The following is a 19,879-nucleotide window of genomic DNA, read 5'->3' as shown; positions in this document are numbered from 1 at the left end:
ATACAGTTGAAGTGTTGACAGTACAGGACCTCCAGGCAGGTGCGACACATCTGCAGCTTTGCGGTGATGCACCACTAGATGGCGCCAGTTCTACACATTCACTCAGACCTTTAACTGTTTTGTCCTTATTTATTGACAACTAGAGACATTAAAACATAGATGATATGCTTGTAGGTCATCTGTACAGATGGACATTCCTGGTCGGGATGCTTCTACATACTGTACATACAAAGTACATACATACAGAGTACATACATATAACAGGTAATATTCAGCAGCAGAAACGTAAAGTGCTACAGCAGCTAAACCCACTGGTTTTTTCATCACATTCGTCTGGCTGACAGTCACATCCAGAGTCGGCAGATGGACGTTAGACTTGATCCAACTGGCGTACCATCAGGTACCCAAATGTCCAAAAGTTTGACGGGTTGGCGGTTCCACGTGACGGCAGGAGAACGTTCCGTTTGGTTACGTTATGGTTGAGTTACAAAGCGCAGTTTTGGAGCCTACAGTAAAAATTTCCATACGGTTCTCAACAGGTTGGATGAAAAAGTTCCCCAACTAAGATTTTAGGTTACAAGAATGTTTGCAGAATGTTCTTGCGAGTGTAAAGAACGTCTCCCTGTTGGGTTCTCACGGCTCTCTAAAAGGGCAGTGAGATGGTATTTGTGAGGAAACACTGGGAATGTTTAGGATGTTGAGTTCTTTAAAAGGAGCAGCGATGCTATTTGGAAGAACCTGAGGGAACGTTGAGAATGACCTTGGGAACATCTAGGGGACAGCTAGGGGCATTTCCTCTACGTTTCAAACCCCAGTGACATCACAGGAACCTTTAGCGGCCCAACCAGTAACTTTAACTTTGGGTTCTTGCATCTCACCCTTCCAGAATGGAGCACTGGAGGAGCCTTCTGCAGGACACCTCGAGGAACACCGTATATACGTTCCACTAAAATAAAGAACTCTACATCATGAGTGTGCGGTAGCGTTAAAAAGCCAATGTCCTCCACACCAGCGGGGACGTTCTCATCACGCTGTGAGAACGTAAACTTGTCTCATTAAATGTCCGTGTCACCAGTGTCCTTGAAAGCAACGACAGCCGCTGCCTCGTCTCCCTCCCCGCTGACATCATCAGAGCTCAGAATCACACAGTATGAGTTCCTAAATTGAAAATACGGATATCTTCCTAGCATTATGGCTATATTAGACTTTTTATGGCTTCGTTGACACTGCTAGCAATTACAGACTTCTAGTGCACAAGTTGACGAGGTGCCATGCGCGTCTACCAGCAGGAGTCACACGTGACTCCACAAACATGGAACAGCTCCACACTGGATTTGAAAAAAGGCTGAATAGGATGAGCTTGTTTGTTGGGTCAAGGCAGTGGGCGAAGCCTGTCACAGTGATGCGTAGAACGGCAGCACCTACCGCGCCTGTCAGATAGAAATATCAGGAAATAAAACCCAGCAAAAGGCCACAGAGCAAGCTGAGTGCAGCAGGCGGGACGCTCGCCGAGGCCTCCACACACCGCCATGTTGGCTGGATTCTCTTCATGTGAAGTGAGACAAGTGATCAACACCTTCGTCCCTGATGAAACACGAAAGACTTGCACCAGTTCACACACTGACGGTCTGTTTTCTGAAAGATTTAGCTTCCAATTAGCTTCTTCACACCTTGTTTCCACATATGCACGACTGGATCCAAAACAGGGTTCAACGTGGAGAGAGTGACCCTGGAAGGTTCTGACCAGCCCGGGCGAGAGGCTCATGTCTGGTTCTTGATGCCTGGATGTGTGGAATATCCACGTGGAATACTCCAGGCGTATATATGAGGAGACGAGGCCTCGCGTGACCGGCGGGCCAAAACCGAATGCAAGAATTGACTTTACAGAGAGAACAAAAAGTTCTCATTTTGACAAACCTGAAACTGAAGACTTTTTGGCATTTTGTTCACTAAAGGGTTGTTAATCATTCCAGGCCGACTCGGTGGACTGAGCTTGAACGTCCTCCTCGTCTAACCGACTGGCTCCCTCTCTGATATATGATTTTATAGATTCTAGAAGAGAGAACTGCTTCTCCTCACAGGCAGCAAGCAGCAGAGCAGATCAGCGCAGCAACACTTAGATTAGCACGTTAGCATCAGTGGAAGCTCGTCAGGCGAGTGTTTTCTGCTACCAACCAGTGAAATAATCGGACAAACTCAAGCGTCTTCAGGAATGTAGGCCCGAGGACTTCGGAAGATCGTCACTGGAGGCAAATTGCCCGTGAAATTAAAGTGCAGATGTCAAAAGTGGAGTTCAAAGTGGAATATTTCCCTTTGACGTGGAGTGGATCAGATCTCTCAGGTAACATCAAGACAACACCGAAATCAAGTTTCTCTAAATTGCACTTAACTAACCCGAGCTTCGAGGAGATGACGGTGCTTTATAAAGGGCCACAATCGGTCTTCTTGGTAGCGCTGGAAGTAGAAACACCTCGCTGTTAGTGGACAGATGAAACCATGACCATGGGAACAGTCGGCGTGGTCAGCCATGGGATCGTCTGCAGCGTCCCGTCTAAACACCAAGGAGCTGCAGTAAATCAAGACCAGGGCAGGAAAAGCTCTTTCAGTAGCGTGAAGGTGAAGGACAGAACCGGGTTCTCTGCAAAGAACCGGGTCAGCAGCTCAGTGATTCAGCAGATCTCTGCTTTAAGCTCAGTTTAGAACCTGGTTCCAACTCACAAATGTTTTCCTCCTTTCCCGTTGTTGTGACGTCTGTGCAACCAAACAGTTGTGAAGTCATGGGAGCAAATCCTCCAGCGAGCACTGAGAACTTGTCCGGCTTTCAAACGGATTCTTTCAAATCAAATCAACGTTTTCTGTGTCAGCTGGAATCAAATCGAGTGACCTGCCGATGAAGCAACACAAGAACCAACTAATTCAAGACGACTGTTGGAATTCAAAACTGTCAGAGTTCTTTAGTGAACTAAACATTTTGAGTATGAGGGAGGCTGAGAAGGTCATGTGATCAACCTCTTCGAATGCTGTTCTATGGTAATTACAGCTGAACTTGCTTGTGACAGTGTTGTTGATTTCATCTCAAACATGAACAAGTGGTCGAGGGTCTCGTCTTTAACCCGTGGGAACGTAAAAACCAGGGACTGAGTGGGAGGAGAAAGTGCACGCTTGTACATGAACTCTGAGCCTGAGAACCCTGAGGTCCCAGATGTTGAGGTGGAGAATAATCTGACCGTGCTACCAGCTGGTGGGCGTTTCCCGCCCTGGTCTTTCTATCATGTTTTTCATCCGTGCAGGGCGCAGAAGTCGAAGTCGGCGAAGGCTTCTTGCTGCTCAGTGGAGAGGCTGAAGGGCTTGGAGGGCGGAGACAGGATGGGCTGGAGGCGAGTGAACTCACTGTCGAAGTTGCTGACGTCCACGGACTCTTTGATTGACGGCAGGAACGGCGGCGTTACCTTCTTGGCCAGCAGAGCCTCCCAGTCGATGGTCTGCGAGGAGTTGACAATGAGCTTCTCTTCTCATAGATACACACCATTTCTATTTATAGCATTTTTATTCAAATGTACAGAGGTTAAGACAGAAAAGGAAGATCAACTTGGTCTTGTGCATTTGTCCAAGTCGTCTTTGAGGTCACCAGAGGGAACAGTGGAACATGTGTTAAGAGAACAAGAGAGCAGGTGATTTACCTCATAGAACTTCTCTCCTTTCAACTCGTTGGCATCTCGCTCTCCCGCTCCAAGCCTCTTCAGCGGGTTCTTCTTCAGGAGCTGCAGACAGAAGGCCAGTACTTGAGTTGGACTCAGGACCAACGCGCTCAAAGTTAGAATCATGGCGGTCACCCATGAAACCTGTAACGTGTGAGTAACGCGTGTCGGCCATTCATCAAACACACAGCAGACGGGCAGACTGGTGCTAATCACCTTCTGGATGATGGCGATGGCATCTGGAGGAAGAGACACTGAATACTGCACGTCATCGTTGACGATGCTGTCAAACACCTCCTCCTCATCCTCGCCGGGGAAGGGAGACTAGGAGCAGGCCAGAGACAGTCGGTTAGTGTTCCTGCTACTGGAACCGGCCAAGAGCTGAATAGCCGCTACCTCCATCGTGCTAAGCTAACGAGCCTGGGTCAGAGGAGGGTCTCTGTGCTCACGTCTCTGAAAACGCTGGACAGTAAAAGTTGATGCATTACTTTTTATTAAGAGTTGTCAAGTGTGAAAACTCAGCTGCACACGCTGGTGTAGAGCGGCTGTACCGCCACATATCACTTAATAAAGCATGGAAAATTTGATAAGAACCTCCCCCACAAGCATCTCGTAGATGAGGACGCCCATCCCCCACCAGTCCACCGCTCGGGTGTAGTTGTCATCTGTCAGGACCTCAGGAGCCAGAAACTCTGGAGTCCCACAGAACGTGGATGTGCGGTCTCCGTGACCCATCCCTGGCAAAAGAAGGACAGCTGGGTTGAAGAACAATAATCACAGGTTCCACTCGTAGGAACGGGAGCGTGACGGTGCCTGAGCATGAGCCCACCCTCTTTACAAAGCCCAAAGTCTGTGATTTTCACAAATCCATCAGCATCCATCAGCAGGTTGTCCAGCTTCAGGTCTCTGCATGAAACACAGTCAAGGTAAATGACGACCTGCTCTAGTTACCTCTTCACGAGTCCAGAGCTGCTGGAAAGTGCAGCAGCACAGTGACTCCAGCTGGTGCGACTTACCGATAGATGATTTTATTAAGATGCAGGAACTCCAAACCCAACAGGACACACGCTGAATAAAACCTGCACACAGCAGTAGAATCCAGATCAAAATACTGGGAGGAACCACGAGCGTGGAACGTTTACACTCCCGCAGACAAACTGCACGACCACGTCGGGTCCAGGGTGACTGACCTGGTTTGGGCCTCGGTGAAGACGTTATTGTGGATGTGGATCATGAGGTCACCGCCAGGTAAATACTCCATGACGAAGCAGACGTGGTCACTGGTCTGGAAGCAGCCGTGCAGGTTCACCAGGAAGGGATGAGTGGACGCGTTGATCATCTCAAAGATCCTCTTCTCACTCATGAGGCTGCAGCGAGACGGTCCCTTACTTTGGATTTATCTGACAAACTCCAAGTACAGATACCTTGACAAGTACAGTACTTGAGTAAAAGTACTCGCTCAGTTTCAACCATTAACCACAACACTTTTTCCTTTGACGCACCTGTCCACCTCATCCCGCATCACGATGTCTCTTTTCTTCAAGGCTTTGATGGCGTACAGTTTTCCTGTCTTCTTAAACTCAGCCAGCAGGACCTGAACACAACGCTTTCACTGAGAAAACAAGACACTAGTTTGATGGAATAAAACGAGCTGAAGTGACAAACTCTGAAACTGTTACCTTCCCGAAGTGGCCGCGGCCCAGGACGGAGATGAATCTCAAATCATCCATTTGCATCCTTGAGAGAGATAAACAACAGAAGAATATGTCTGTATGTTTACAGCATGGACACGTGTGTGTGTGTGTGTGTGTGTGTGTGTTTGTACTTCAGAGCAGATGCAGGCTGATCTTCCTTTTCTTCTGTGCTGTTTATTGACGACTACAGAGAGAAGAAAGGAAACCAAGTTTAGTTGTCATCAGGATTTGTTCCTAACCGTCGTGTCCCAACAGCAGCAGGAGGTTCAGTTGTTGGGACACGACGGTTTTTGCTTTTGTCCTCTGGTAACATTTCCGCTCTCAACAAGTCTCCATGATCCCATTTAAGATCACATTTGAAGTTATTCTCCCCTCTAAAAGGACCAATGAAACCCAGCTGATTGCAGTGGAGCTCTGCTCCGATCTTTTCTCATTCGCTTGTTAAAACAGTCCAATTATAATGTTGGCGACAAACGTAAATGTTGTGTTGCACTTTACACAACTAAAGCTGCAACTGTTTACCAGTTGTTCTTGAAGCGCAGGCCTACATGAGGTTTGGTGTGCTGGGGAGGCGACGATGGTCTCACCCGCCTCGAGGCTGGTGGGAGATGTTTGCTCCTCGGTGACGCTGAGTTGGATGACTGGAGCTTCGCTGCAGATGTGCAGAGAAAAGAAAAAGACAAAGTGTTAGTTAGAAGTCAAATTAAACACAAAGGTGAGTAAAGTGCAGACAATCCCAAGTAGAAGTACAGAAAACAGCTCAGTACGGGTTCAGCTTCCCCAGTAAAGTAAAAATGAGAACAATCAATGTCTGATCGGATCACGAGAGGTTAATGCAATGACGCAAGCTAGAACTTGATTCTACTCAAAGGTCTTAAAAATAAAGCGAAGAACTGCTTTGAAAGTACAAGTATTTGTGTTCAAATGGGGTAAAAAATAAACTACGACTAAGTATTCAGAAAAATTAATTACGAAAAGTACAAATACTTGAAAACACAACTTATAGGAACATGTCAATCATTGTCAGTGACAGACAGGAAGACAAAGACCCTTCTGTTAGCTTAGCACAATGAATGGTAGTGGGTGGGAAGTGTTAGCATAGCTCCACGATGTAGGACATTACCCAACTATATCTAAAAATACGCAACATTCTGCTTCAGACTGTGACCTTGGCAGTGCAGAGGTGTGTTGAGGCTCCGTCTCTGTGGGGGGAGGCGTGCTGCCTACCACCAGGTCAGGAGTTGTAGAGGGGAAGGAGCTGAAAGAGGTGAAGGAGCTGTAGCGAGGGAGGATGCTCATCATCAGGTGACCCCACGTGGCAAAATTCATGTTCATCTGAGCAGCTCTGAGGAAGTTCTTCCCTGAGGAGAAAGCAAAGATCAGAGAAGACGTGAAGGCCGATGGTACTCACGAAGGGCGGTAAAGTCCCCAATGTCCTCCGTACCTCTCTCTTTAGTGAAGATACATCGCTGACGTCTGAGTTTCGGCTGCCGTTCCACCACCGTGTCAATGAATCGCAGCTTCAATTCAGGCCAGAGGAAAGAGTTAGGACTGCTCATGGGCACCAGACGCCAACTCACCATCAAATATTTGGGCAGAGGTCAAAAGGGAGTGTTGGTCCAAATATCAACAGCTCGTGTTGAGCGAAGCACAGCAGCGGCTCGTACACACCCACAAAATACTCGCTCAGCTTTACAGCCACAAGCTATAACTTGTTCCTACAAATTAAAGTGCGGGAACCTGTTATTTCCTCTAATTAACCATCACCACTGATCGTTTCCACTCTATGGCCACACAACATAGAAAGCCTGGTGGGTGCATGTATGTAAATATACAGTGTAGATGTAAAAGCCAGGGAATAGGAATCAAAACAAGACTCTTTAGATGTCAAACTGAATTCAATCAAAGACTGTTTACATGTCAGTAAATGATATTTTCCACCAATCTGAAACTTTTTCTGGTAGCTACTGCTCATATGACACCTTGGTTATATTACATAAGCGCTCAAGGTGAAACCCCCAGACTGTGGGCATGAAGAAGTCTACTCAAGACCCTGCAGGTGGATGTTTGACCCTAGCAGGGCATGAAGTCCACTGCACCGCTTCCTACAGTCATTGACCGAGACTTAAATAACCATCCTACTGCCCACCACCAGCAGAGGCCCCATCAGAAACTGAAGGCTGGCGTGTCTGGGTCAGTGGCTTCATCCAGAGGCAGTTAAAATGATGAAACTGATGGTAAAGGTGAGTGACAGTGAGCAGCAGGAGAGACGGGGAGGTCTCCAGGTCCTGAGTCTGAAGGCTGCTTCACACTCAGAGCCGACTCACGTTTAACATCAACAACAAAACATGAATTTAGGCTTTGTTGGATTTCCACAAGATCACAAGCAAACAACTTCCAGAATATTTTGTTTTCTGAATGGAGTTCTGATTTGTTGTTTGAGGCTACACAAGTTGTCCCAGCCTAAACGCAAACCTGACCCTCGTGTGATGTACGTGTACCATTTATGGTGGACCACGGTTTTATAAAACTGAAGCCGGACTGTACGTTGACCTCTGTCATCGTCCAACCGGCAGGTCAGCGTGTACCTTGGCGTAGAGGAGACCCTGCGGCTCCAGGCTCAAACCCTGAGAGAGGTTTGCCGTGTCTATCAGCTCCTCCAGTCGTAGGAACTTGACTGCACACATGGCCCTCAAGTCCCGCCAGAAGACGCCGATCTCCAGCTCTCGAGACTTCAGAGGACAGAACACACAAACAATACTGAGAAATAAGACATGAGCAGAAGTGAACCAGGCACGCAGAACCTGACTGGCCTTCTGAGTGAGGCATTAAAGTCACCAGTGAGTAAACTTGGACCCTGAGTCATTAATCTGAAATAAAGATCTTATGGATGAACTCAGTAAATGTCTTACTTCTGAGTGACACAATCAAGCTAACACAAGTGTTTTCCCTTCTGACGAGTACCAAACTGCAGCCGTCACATTCTGAAGAGTTTCCCCTGAAGGAAACTGCTGGCGCGCCCTTGATTCCTGCTCATGTCTCCTCACAAACAAACTGAGAGCGAAGCAATGAACATGCTTCTGTTTGTTTGTCAGCCTCCTGGAAGTTTGTTGCACCCTGTAACAGACCACTGAGACACCTGCTGGTCCCAAGGAGAACTACAGCACACGTAAACTGTTGCAGTATCCTGCTACAACAGCTCCTCCTGCTGGTCATTAGAGGGATGTACTTACAGCCAGCGAATCACAAGTCAGGAAGTGCCACCTGACACGGTTTCCAAATTATTCATCAGTTGTTATTAATGTTACAAAGAAGATTCTCTGATCAACATACAACAACATCATGCTGTTACTTACTGAAAGATGCTGATGAGGATTTAAAAATGGAGTCATGTAGTGTGTCGGCCAGAGTGAGTGCTCCGTCTTGTTTGTCTCACGACTTCATTTTGGCCTTCATTTAAACGGTCGTGTATGACGGTGTTAAGTATTCTTTGATGAAAAAAGGAATTTAGCCTTCTGAGTTAACATAATTACATCACACTGAACAGGAGAAAGGGTTTCTTTTCAGTCCTGCACAAAAAGTCTCGATAGCGGTTGCACACATCTGTAATCAGTGATTTTTTTCTGCTCTGAAATTGGTATCGAGCTCAAAAATCCAGTTGGGCCCTGTTCCAGATGTTTTACTCCTAAACTTTATTTTTCTTCTTCTTCAGAAGAAGAAGATATGAATGTTTAGAGTAAGAGGAGACAATGTGGTCTAATCAAATGTTTTGTGTCTGACTTAAAAAAATGAATATGATTAACCAGTAACGTGTGAGTGGACTCACTCGCTCTAGCTGGACGCAGAAGGTCTGGTCCCAGCTCAGCCTGCTGACGGCAGCCCACCGGGTCCTGCCGACCACTCTGCCATCCAGCCGGAGCACGGCGCTCATCTCTGCTGGTGGACACACAGACACGTGAGTGAGACAAACACCTCAAGACCTCCTTCAGGAGAAGAGGCGTTTAGAGGCTTCAGAAGGGCCCACAGCACCGAGACAGCCGCTGCTAAAACGATCCACAACTCCGATAACAACTTATCCACTTGGACCTGACAGCAGCATGCGACTGACTGCGACGTCTTCATTAACAGCCCTGAAATTTGGGTCTGATTGTGTGTTAAACCGGTTCAGGACAAACATCAAAGGAGGGCAGTTTTACGATTTATGGGACTGACAAATGCACAGCAGCAAAAGAGATGCACGGGGGAGCTGCCTCGCTCCGTTACTGCTCTCACTGTGCACGCTGCCACTTGGTGACATCACCAGAGAGCACAATGTGTGTTTCCATAGCTACGCAGATGATACGCAACTGTGTGTAACATGATTTCAATGTTCTTCTCTTTGTCGTAAAGCACTTTGAGCTGCAATCCTTGTATGAAAGGTCCCATACAAGGAACGTTTATCATCATGATGACGATAATCACATGTCGTATCATCGTGCTTGTCCATCGTTTTTTTGAACGTAGGTGGGCACTGCATTCCATTACTTGACTTCCAAAGCTGCTTCATACGCAAATGCTTTATTAATATTATTATTGTTATTTATTTATGTCCTCAACTTTATACTGAATTTATATTAATTCATCATTTCTCTTCTCATTTTGAGATAAATGTAAATGTTTCGTACTTGTGTACATCGACGTGATCGGGGCGGCCTAGGGATGCATCAGCTAAATCTAAATAATACAACGCATCACCCATGACCGTAAAATTAGGCGAATCTTTTGTTTTACTTATAGAAACCCACAAACGCAGGTCAAAACCATGAAATGTAAACATTAACAACTGAACCTACCAGAGGGTCCATCTGGCCTGGGAGCCGCCGGGGAAGCATCCTTGGTGGGTCTCAGGTGGTTTTCATGGTCTGAGAGAGTCAGAGGTCTCATTAAATCCTCGCACCCAAGAAGCTTGACTTCAAGTTTGCCTGAAAACGAATGAAGGAATGTTAATGTGGGACTGAAAAGAAAAAAATGCTGTCTATATCATATTCAACATCATCCACAAATGAACTTGATCGTGAAAACTGAGAGGGATTTTCTCCCTCCACAGTCACGGTAACCGTGTGTGTTTCTAATGAGTCTCAGTCAAGACGGATGACCAAAGTGAACACAGCAGTTCAAAATAAATCCTTTGATTTGCCAGCGTACATAAATCTCCTGGAATCAAGTCTCTAATCAGGGCTGTCAGGAGCTCTCGCATCCTCCTTCTCTGCATTTCGCTGTCGTGCTGCGGAGCAGAAAACCACCCCGAGTGTTTCATCGCTCAGAGACTCGTGCTCATTATTCGCTGCCAACAGTGCAACTCCAGAATTCGTCTCCTTGTTATATCATCATCATAAGGCTTTTTTTTTCACCTCGTGCAGGGTGGAGAGACGGGCTTACATCTAAGCCGTCCAAAACCAACAGATTACATGTGCTGAATATTCAGTGCCAGGGGTTAGTGGATGCTAGCTCATGTTCAAACACTGGTGACACAACAGGCGAGGGCTTGACAATATGCACTTTGAAGTTTGTTCTTCGAAGGAAAATTATATTCTGGGTTTTTACTGCACACCAAAAAACCGGAGCTGCTGACGATGATGTCTTTGTAAAACTGGCCTCAATACCAGAGGAGATGCAGATTTCAAACTCCAACAGAATATTTCATGGTATTTGTTTATACTGTTAAAAAACAAAAAATATTTATCAACAAATTACTTTGACTTTTTCCACCCTGGTCGAGTTTAAAATTCCTCAAAAATAATCATGAAACTCAAACACAGAAATCCCTGTCAAGCATGCATGGAATCAATATGAACCTGAAGAGACTGTCTCTTAACTCAACCACTCAACCACAACCGTCAGGTGACTCAAGCAAAGTCACCACTTCTCCAGTCACAACATATTCACACTAACATCGTCAACATCGATTAAATTAGCTGCTACAATCATGAAGAATCAAGATTCCAGCGGAGACGCAAACAGCAACGTGTGGAATTGTGATCTAACACCAGGATGAACACATGGAAGTGGAGTAAAAGTACTTCTGCTCATTCATATTCATATATATATATATATATATATATATATATATATATATATATATATATATATATATATATATATATAGATATAGATATAGATATAGATATAGATATAGATATATATATATATATATATATATATAGATATAGATATAGATATATATATATATACTGGGTATATATACTGGGTACATTTTGAAATATTAATCCTATGTGCTACTCGATGCAATGCTCCAAAAAGATAAAACTGTGACAAGTTTCAACCTGCAAACGGCCCTGATTCTGTAGGAGCGGCTCTCTGTTTTATGACAAAAACATGAATTTCCTTAAAAAAAACAAAAAACAAACAACTCAGTTTTGCGTCCTGAGCAACAGCTGAGTCCTGGTACCTGTTAGAGAGGCAGGTCTGATGGAGAAGATGGGCAGGGAGGAGGACAGCGGGTACCCGCGTCTGGGGTTCAGGGGGCACTTGGGGGGTCTGAGCGATGGGTCGACCCCCCCAGCAGGCTGCTCTACAGGCTCCTGGTTCTTATCCTCGAGGTGGGTCTCCAGGGACAACCGCAGGAGGTACAGCTTCTGGGTGGACTCCTGCACCCGGGACTGAGCCTGATGGTGAGACAGATCTGTTGTGCTTGGCCCTCTAAACATGATGCTTCTACCTCTTGATCAGGACTGTAATGGGGAAGGTTCTTTGTCATCAGGTTTAATTTGTGGCTTAAGTGCTAAATATTGCACCAGGCTTCACTTTTGCTAAATTTTCTATTTTTTGTTAATCCTTGGAGGAAAAGTTGGCTGTTTTTAGAGCACTGAATCTATATTCTGTTCTCCAAACACGCATCATCCCTCGCTTCGTCTCCACAGCAACGTAAAGACAAAGAGGAGCGTACGATTATCGGCCACGTGAGAGGTGAAGGAGGATTTCTGACGATATCAGAAGGATTTTTCCAACAGGCTTCTACATGTTCCTAAGTCTACTTCTCTATTACCTCCACCAGAGCCTTCTGGTCCAGCGATGAGATTCCCTCCAGCTGCTTCACCACATCTCTGGCCAGCACCAGTGCGTCCTGTTCTCTCTGAATGTAGTACTGCAACTCTGAGAAATGCCTGTCCACAGGGCTGGCAGCCAGCGGGGAGACCCCTGAGAGGGAACAAACACATGTTCTAATAGGAGGGTTTCAGAATGAAGCGTTTTTCATTCCTCCAATCAATACTTCTGCAGTGAACGCTCAAGGTATTCTGGGAATGTTCAGGGGAAATTTCAAAGAAATCCATATAGGATGTTCCCTCTAGGACTCCTGTAAAAGTTCTTGTGATGTAATGCCAGGACCTTAATAGAGTACACTGAGTCAGTATTGGTGGGTCCACATAAGGCTGCTGGAATAGGTTTTGCAAACATAGCGTAGATGGAATGTTAAATATTCCCTTAACAATCCCCTAAACATTCCCAAAAGATCCCGAATGTTCCCTAAACGCCCATCAAACAATATCCTCCTAAGATCATCCCTGTCGTTGGCGATATTCCTCTTTGTTGTGACAGCAGCAAGGATGGGATTTGTCATATTTTTCCCCAACCAGGATGAAGTGAATTAAGCGAACTGCAGCAGCTGAGAAGCCTTCAATTCCCTGCTGATGGCTCGAGTCTGATGAATAATTTGAGAGGAGACAGTCAAAGACAGGAAATATGAGCTCGGGAATAAAGTGCAGAGTTCTTGGACTCGTGTTTGATCGACTTTTACTTTCATGCCAGAAAAAAACAAACAAACATTGTAGTGTCAGGATATTCAGAGGGCGCAAATCCCGGGTAAGAAGGGAGGCTTCTTTAGTAATGCTGTCACAAAGGTTTCTCTCCTCTCATCAGTCCGATCACCGGCAATATTCCAGACAGACACTGAGTGTCTCTGCCTTTTTTTTTCCCTTTTTACTTAAATGTTTCTACAGGAAATGAAAACACGTCTATTTTCAACTGTTTCTTTTTCTTTCTTTCTTTTTTACCAACTTTAATTTACTGTTCCTTTGAAAAAACAACAACATTTGAACTGATACAAGCGAGACGAAGACCAGCTGAAGGCTGATGTTACTCAGTAAAAGTGCTCAAGACACTAAAACAACCGCGATGTGGCCCAACGATCGCCTCCCTCTGCCGATGACTGGAGGTCTCGTGTTAGCTTTGTAGCGCTAACGTTTATACTTCAACAACCACAGCAGTGGGGACGATCTGGACGGAGGGTCTGGAGGTCTCATGACATCTGTGCTGAGCAAGAGTTGATGTCCCTTGCATGTTTTGTTCAGCACTGCAGCATTTCAGACTGTAAAATATCGACACACTGCTGACATTTTGCTCCCTCCATCTGACCAACATCACATAACAATCAATTCTTCACGCAGCTGGAGGAAACACAGAACAACTTCCTGTGTGGACGACCGGTTTAGGGCTGAGAAGAAGAATTGATTTCCAGTATGTAATATTAATCATTGATCACTGAGCTAACTGGGAAGTAGCAGGGTCCGGTTTCAGGATAAATAAGTTATACGGTATCGGTATGCAGGCTTGCACCTTCACCAGTCCTGCCTTTTTGGACAGTACCACAAGCGTCTCCAGGACTGGTACTTGAACTACAATAACTCTGTTTTCAAAGGTTTTTATTCTACAATGGTAAATAAAATAAGATTGTAGCAGGCAGCGTCTGCACTGGTGCTGCTGGGATTGATTATCAGCAGTCACTCTGGGTTTCCCTCAGCTTGCTGAAGCTTCTGGATCGCACAGATCCACTCCAGCCTGAACCCTCATCACACATGACGGACTTGAGATTTAGAGGCTCAAAAATTCTTAGCAATCAATCTTCTAGTCAACGTCTGGTTGAAAGAGCCAGCTAACTCGCGCCACTCGAGAATTGCGTCAGAGATGTTTTGACGTTGCTCCTGGAGTCTGAAGATTATTTCATGTCACTTTTGGTCTAATCTGCAAACAGAGGGACGCTCCTCAGCTGTGAATATTAGAAGGAAGAAGGATTCCTAACAATGAGCAGATGCATCCAAACACACCAGACGCTCGTGGAAACTCATGACGCTGTGATTCTGACCTCCGTGAGTGGAGCTGTTCTGGTCACCGCTAACATCGCTGCTGCTCCCAGCCTGGGTGACTTTGATGATCTGCAGCCGGATCAGCTCGATCTTGGAACGGCTATCCTGCAGCATCTGCTGAGCTGTGGACAACATCTGATCCTGGATAGGGACAGCACATCGAGAGCGCTGCTTCATTACTGCTCCAGACAGGTCAGCTGGGGTAGCTTCACAAACAGCACACTGATTGGCGATCAAAACAAGTGGTGGAAGACGAGAGAAACAGAGCTGGGTCGCATGCACACGTTTCCAAACAAAATAAGTGGGACAGAACGTTCAAATCAGGTGTAAACAGTATGACTTTGCACTTCACTGACCTCAGGTGATGCTCTGCTGAATAAAGGCTAATTTCTCATTCTCTGAGGAGGTGGAGGGAAGGTTTCTCGAGTCTCCACCTTCACTATCCTTGAGACACAAGATTTCCCCAGATGTTACAGTGCCTTCACACACTCTCAAAGATGCGGCTCCTACATTTTGACACCTGAATCACACAGCCTGTCCTCCTGTTTGCCTCCCCGCTGCAGCTTGCTCTGCAACATCCCCTTCCCGCTGCATCCTCCTCATCCTCTACTCTGTAACCAAATCCCTTAGAGGAGGGAAGGAGGGAGGGAGGTGGAGTTTCTGCAGGGCTCTTCTCTGGTGCCAGCTCTGCTGCTGCTGCTCCTCTGACAGTCACCTGCTCTGGGCTCCGCATTGGCCAGGACATGACCACATGCTCCTGACTGTCACCAACTGAAGGACAAACAGGCAGAGCCGCTGCTGCTCTCTTCGGGACAGGGAGGAAAACAAGCCTGCAGTGTTGACGACATGTCTGTCATCTGCTCTGACAAGGAAGCCTGAAATTAATAACCATAATAACCATATACATACAGACTGACGGGGGCTGGGGGAGGCAGTCGCAGCTGCTAGGTGATGCATGGCAGCCCTGTAGCTGCCTGCTTGTCCTCTTGGCAGCTGCACGGCAGAATGACAGCCACGAATAACCGTCAACGTAAAGAGACACATGTAAACAGGCTGTAATTTCGCCACACAAAACTTGTCCTAATCACATGACGCATCAGCTAGCTTAACTACCCCCTTCCCCAGGTTAAACAGGATAATCTGAAGCTAATATCACAAGGAATTATGCTGAGTTTCAACAGCTCCCTTATCTAAAGAAGACCACCTGAAGATAAAAAATTAGATGAAATACGCCAAGAAGAGCTAGCTTAAGAGTTCTGTTTGCTAAATAGGATAATGAGGCTAATCTTTTAGAGAAATTATGCTAATACACGTCTGCTAGCTTAACAGGTCCCCTCGTTAAATTGACTAATGTGGTGATAATATTAATACAATGATTTGTTTAAAAGTGCCCTTAATTAGCACGCCAGCTTCTGGGCATAACCGCTTAAATACCCTTTTATCTAAAATAATCAATTAAGTAACGGGGTAATCAGCACTAAAAGAATGCAAAAGCATCTCTTTTATAAAGTGCGCAAGTGCGAGTCGGTCACGCTGATGGTTCGGGCCGGTCGGAATAATTGTGTTTTCGGTGTTAATTGGCTAAGAAACCGCTACTGTTTTAGATCCGTGTGCCAATTTGAAATCCGGATCGATTTGTGTGTCATTTTAAGAGAAGAGACGGTGGTAAATGAGCAAATTGGAGCCGAGGAAGGAGACCTATTTTGAGAGGCGGAGCTCGTCGCTGGTCCATTCGGCGAGGCGCGTTCGGGTAATGAAAGGAGCGCGTGAGCGGCGGCGGCGGTGACTTCCTCGCTCCTCGGCAGCTACATTGTGTGGAGAGCAGCACGTTGTTGGCTTTCTGCGCGCTGAACTTTACGCTGAATTAACGTTCTCCTGTCCTGGGAGAAACCCGATTCAAAGCTACCAGCTATTCTCTCAGACGCCCGTAAGTTACCCGAGCTTGCGAGAACATGTCTGCCTCGGCGGCAAAAGTGAGTAAAAAGGAGCTGAACTCGAACCATGACGGAGCGGACGAAACCTCCGGTAAGGGGAATGGCGGCCTCCTGTTCACCGCCATTTTCACTTTCTTCTCTAACATAATTTGCATTGCCACTGAATGCGATATTGTTTGTAATTATTATGTGTGCTGCTTTAATTTGGCTTAAGGACCTGCTTTGCAGTTGACCGCGGTGAATGCTGTGTGGGTGTTATCATTTCGTAGCTAGCTCACCAGCTAGCGCGTTTATTAGCTTTGCCTGCTGTTGTTCAGTTCAGACCGGTGCTGAGAGGCCATGTTAGCTGGTTAAATTAGCATCACCAGCGTGGCCGGTTATGTTGATGGCTACTGGCCGTATTCTAATCGTCCATTTTCTATGTGCTGTTTTCATTAATAACGCAGATTTAAATTTGCAAGTGTGGCACTAATTGACCGGAAAAGTTTACAGTTTCATTTATGCATTAGCAGCTAGCCAGCTAATGTTGTTGTTGTAATGGTAAGTTACCTAACGCTAGCTGACGACGTTGTGTTTTGTTAGTCATCGACAGAAAAAACACCTTCCCCGCTATCGTGGAGCCGGGTGGGTTTCTGAGGACGGCTGGGCGCGGGGGTACGGGGTCTGCTCGGGGGGTCTGGTCTGGCATCGGGCTCAGCTCGCTGTCTCACGTTATCGCGGCTCCGTGTGTACAGTCAGATGTCCCACATTTAAACCACGCGGCCTCGTCGCTCACAGCCGGCAGGAAACGGCGAGAGCCTGAGCCGCCAGAGCTGCTGCTATTGGCCGCTTGAAGTACCCTAACCTCCGGAGGACCACGGGCTTGTGCCCTGCTCAACAACGTCCTAGATTTAGTTGTTTGACCATAAACTCTGGATTAACCGCTAAAATATCCTTCTCCTCGTTCATTCTAATATTCCCTGAAGCTCCTTCATTGTATTTTTGTCCGTTGCAGGTAATAAATTGTTATAACAAACAAATCAATTAAATTCAGCTGTAGACAAGTTTGTCCTTGCTGTGAACATCTGCATGATCCTCTTTTTTGTTCTCCTCCTCACAGAGAAAGAGCAGCAAGAAGCTATTGAACACATTGACGAAGTTCAAAACGAAATTGACAGGTAATTAAAAAGATGTTAATTTTTAATAAAACAGGTATGCAACACGTGCTGAAAATGTCTCAGATTTTATTTCCTCAGAGGTAATTGGCACATCTTTGACAGGAAGAGGAACTAACTACAGAAACACTACTGCATGAAAATGTAATTTCTGCACCCTTCGGCACAATAAATGATATTCAATTACTGATTCCAGGGACTTGTTGCTTTGTGTTTCTCCTCAGGTTGAACGAGCAAGCCAGTGAGGAGATCCTCAAAGTAGAACAGAAATACAACAAACTTCGTCAGCCATTCTTTCAGAAGAGGTCAGAACTGATCGCTAAAATTCCCAACTTCTGGGTCACCACGTTTGTCAACCATCCACAAGGTGAGCCTCCGACTCGGGGTCTGTCTGAGGGAATTGACAGCGGCTATTCTGTGGTTTGGACCACACATCAAGTGTTTAATTACACAATCTGTCCTGCAGTATCTGCCCTACTGGGGGAGGAAGATGAAGAAGCACTTCATTACCTGAGCCGGGTGGAGGTGACGGAGTTTGAAGACATCAAGTCAGGTTACAGAATAGATTTTGTAAGTATTGCTTGTTTTGTGCAAGCACACACACACACACACACACACACACACACACAGATTTGCAGGTTTTTGTCATCTTACCCAGGGGCGTTTTGTGTTGCAGTATTTCGATGAAAATCCGTACTTCGAAAACAAAGTTCTTTCCAAAGAATTCCATCTGAACGAGAGCGGAGACCCATCTTCAAAGTCAACAGAAATCAAATGGAAATCAGGAAAGGTATGTGCGACTTAGAATGTTGGTAAGAGAAACTCGCATCTTGCTAAGACTTTTCCTCATTCGCAGAAGGTTTTTTGGTTTGAGGCGAGTTCCTGTCTCATGAATTATTTCATGCCCAAGTCCAGAGGGGGCATATTTGGAAGTTTTAAATAAATGTGCCACTGAATTATGTTCCTGCGTTTTCAGGACCTGACCAAGCGCTCCAGCCAGACACAGAACAAAGCAGGGAGGAAGAGGCAACATGAAGAGCCAGAGAGCTTCTTCACTTGGTTCACTGATCACGCCGATGCCGGCGCCGATGAGCTCGGGGAGGTCATCAAGGACGACATCTGGCCAAACCCTCTGCAGTACTACCTGGTATGTTTACTGTCAGCAAACACGTATCCCCACACGCTCCAAGATCTCAATTTCTTGCTGGACGCTGTTAAGTTTGTCTGGTAAAAGCACACAAAATGTCATCGGCAGGTTCCTGACATGGATGATGACGAGGGTGAAGGTGAGGACGATGAAGAGGACGAAGAAGGTCTGGAGGACATAGACGAGGAGGGTGACGAAGACGGAGAGGAGGATGAAGAAGACGACGGCGAGGACGGAGAGGTACAATAATGACGACGACGACTATGATGATGTTTCCACCACACCCCCTAACCTTATGATCACTTTGTTCCAGGACGACGAGGGAGAAGACGACTGAGATACCATCACCCACCCAGACCCTCAACTTCCTATTCCCTATTGGTTTTTCCACTCATGTTCGGGAGCAAAGGTTTTATTTTATTTTTTACTTTTTTTTTTTTTTAAATCCGTGTGCTTCATTTTACACTCTGAAGCCTCTTCACCTGTTGGTGCCATGTTATGTTCTCCTTTGACTCATCTAAGGCCAATGGCACTTTGCCCTGAATTGTGAGTACATCCCCAGGGTCATCTAAAAAAATAATAAAAATGATAAAAAGCATAAAAATAGAATCAGCTCGGCATCCTGAGTAGACTTTGAATACGATTCACACAGAATTCCTCCTGTTAAGGTTGTGTGGTTGGTAAATTGATTAAAGCCATGGTGTAGTGACCTAGCACTAGCAGACCTCGATTATTTCCCCCCCCTTTTTTTTCTTTTACTTTTTTCAGTTGGGGTGTTGAAGTTGTTTTTTTTTCCCCAACATGGTTAACGAGTACCAGCTCATTCCTTTGACTTGTAATGTTAAGGGGGCGGGGGGTGGGGTTAGTTGGGGGAGGGGCCGGAGTATGTTGGGGAGAGTGGTTATTTTGACACCATTTCTATGGGACTTTTTTTTTTTTGTTTCATTGTATTGTTTTACAGATATCCATGGAATTTGAAATGACATTTTTAATAAAGAACAAAATGGAAAAAAACAAGCTTGTAAATTTTGGCCCCCACTGCTTCACGGGTAAAAAAAAAAAAAAAAAAGACCTGTTATCTCACATAATTTACATTTAATCACGTTCCTTTT

General features: G+C 45.8%; 2 protein-coding genes across 11 annotated transcripts; one reads left to right on the top strand and one right to left on the bottom strand.

The window, feature by feature from the left end:
• Positions 1–122: 122 nt before the first annotated feature.
• Positions 123–16,639, bottom strand: LOC147259676 (serine/threonine-protein kinase N2-like). 10 transcript variants are annotated; one of them, XM_086205758.1, is made up of 22 exons: positions 15,053–16,638; positions 14,889–14,976; positions 14,532–14,754; positions 12,438–12,589; positions 11,841–12,057; positions 10,225–10,353; positions 9,219–9,328; positions 7,981–8,124; positions 6,837–6,912; positions 6,561–6,753; positions 5,915–6,044; positions 5,524–5,576; positions 5,378–5,435; positions 5,201–5,292; positions 4,889–5,065; positions 4,715–4,777; positions 4,528–4,604; positions 4,293–4,435; positions 3,915–4,022; positions 3,681–3,761; positions 3,392–3,482; positions 123–1,430 (listed from the first exon to the last, which is right to left on the bottom strand). In XM_086205758.1, exons 3-22 carry the CDS (start codon positions 14,707–14,709, stop codon positions 1,237–1,239), a joined length of 2,466 nt encoding a protein of 821 aa, XP_086061884.1. In that variant the 5' UTR covers positions 14,710–14,754; positions 14,889–14,976; positions 15,053–16,638; the 3' UTR covers positions 123–1,236. The 10 variants fall into 10 exon arrangements, 8 of the variants coding, with proteins under 8 accessions (XP_086061884.1, XP_086061883.1, XP_086061887.1 ...); XM_086205757.1 differs by having other exon boundaries at positions 14,889–15,362; positions 15,442–16,638; XM_086205761.1 differs by having other exon boundaries at positions 14,532–14,673; positions 15,053–16,585.
• On the top strand, positions 16,085–19,476 carry seta (SET nuclear proto-oncogene a). The gene is made up of 8 exons (XM_086205770.1): positions 16,085–16,557; positions 17,566–17,623; positions 17,845–17,987; positions 18,087–18,190; positions 18,297–18,410; positions 18,597–18,767; positions 18,876–19,007; positions 19,081–19,476. Exons 1-8 carry the CDS (start codon positions 16,485–16,487, stop codon positions 19,102–19,104), a joined length of 819 nt encoding a protein of 272 aa, XP_086061896.1. The 5' UTR covers positions 16,085–16,484; the 3' UTR covers positions 19,105–19,476.
• Positions 19,477–19,879: the final 403 nt, after the last annotated feature.

Source organism: Aulostomus chinensis, chromosome 6 (assembly GCF_037954235.1).
Source record: "Aulostomus chinensis isolate RoL2024-O1b breed Wild chromosome 6, RoL_Achi_v1.0, whole genome shotgun sequence".
Taxonomy (NCBI): domain Eukaryota; kingdom Metazoa; phylum Chordata; class Actinopteri; order Syngnathiformes; family Aulostomidae; genus Aulostomus; species Aulostomus chinensis.
The sequence above is the reverse complement of the archived record's forward strand: the minus strand, read 5'-3'. Positions and strand labels throughout refer to the sequence as shown.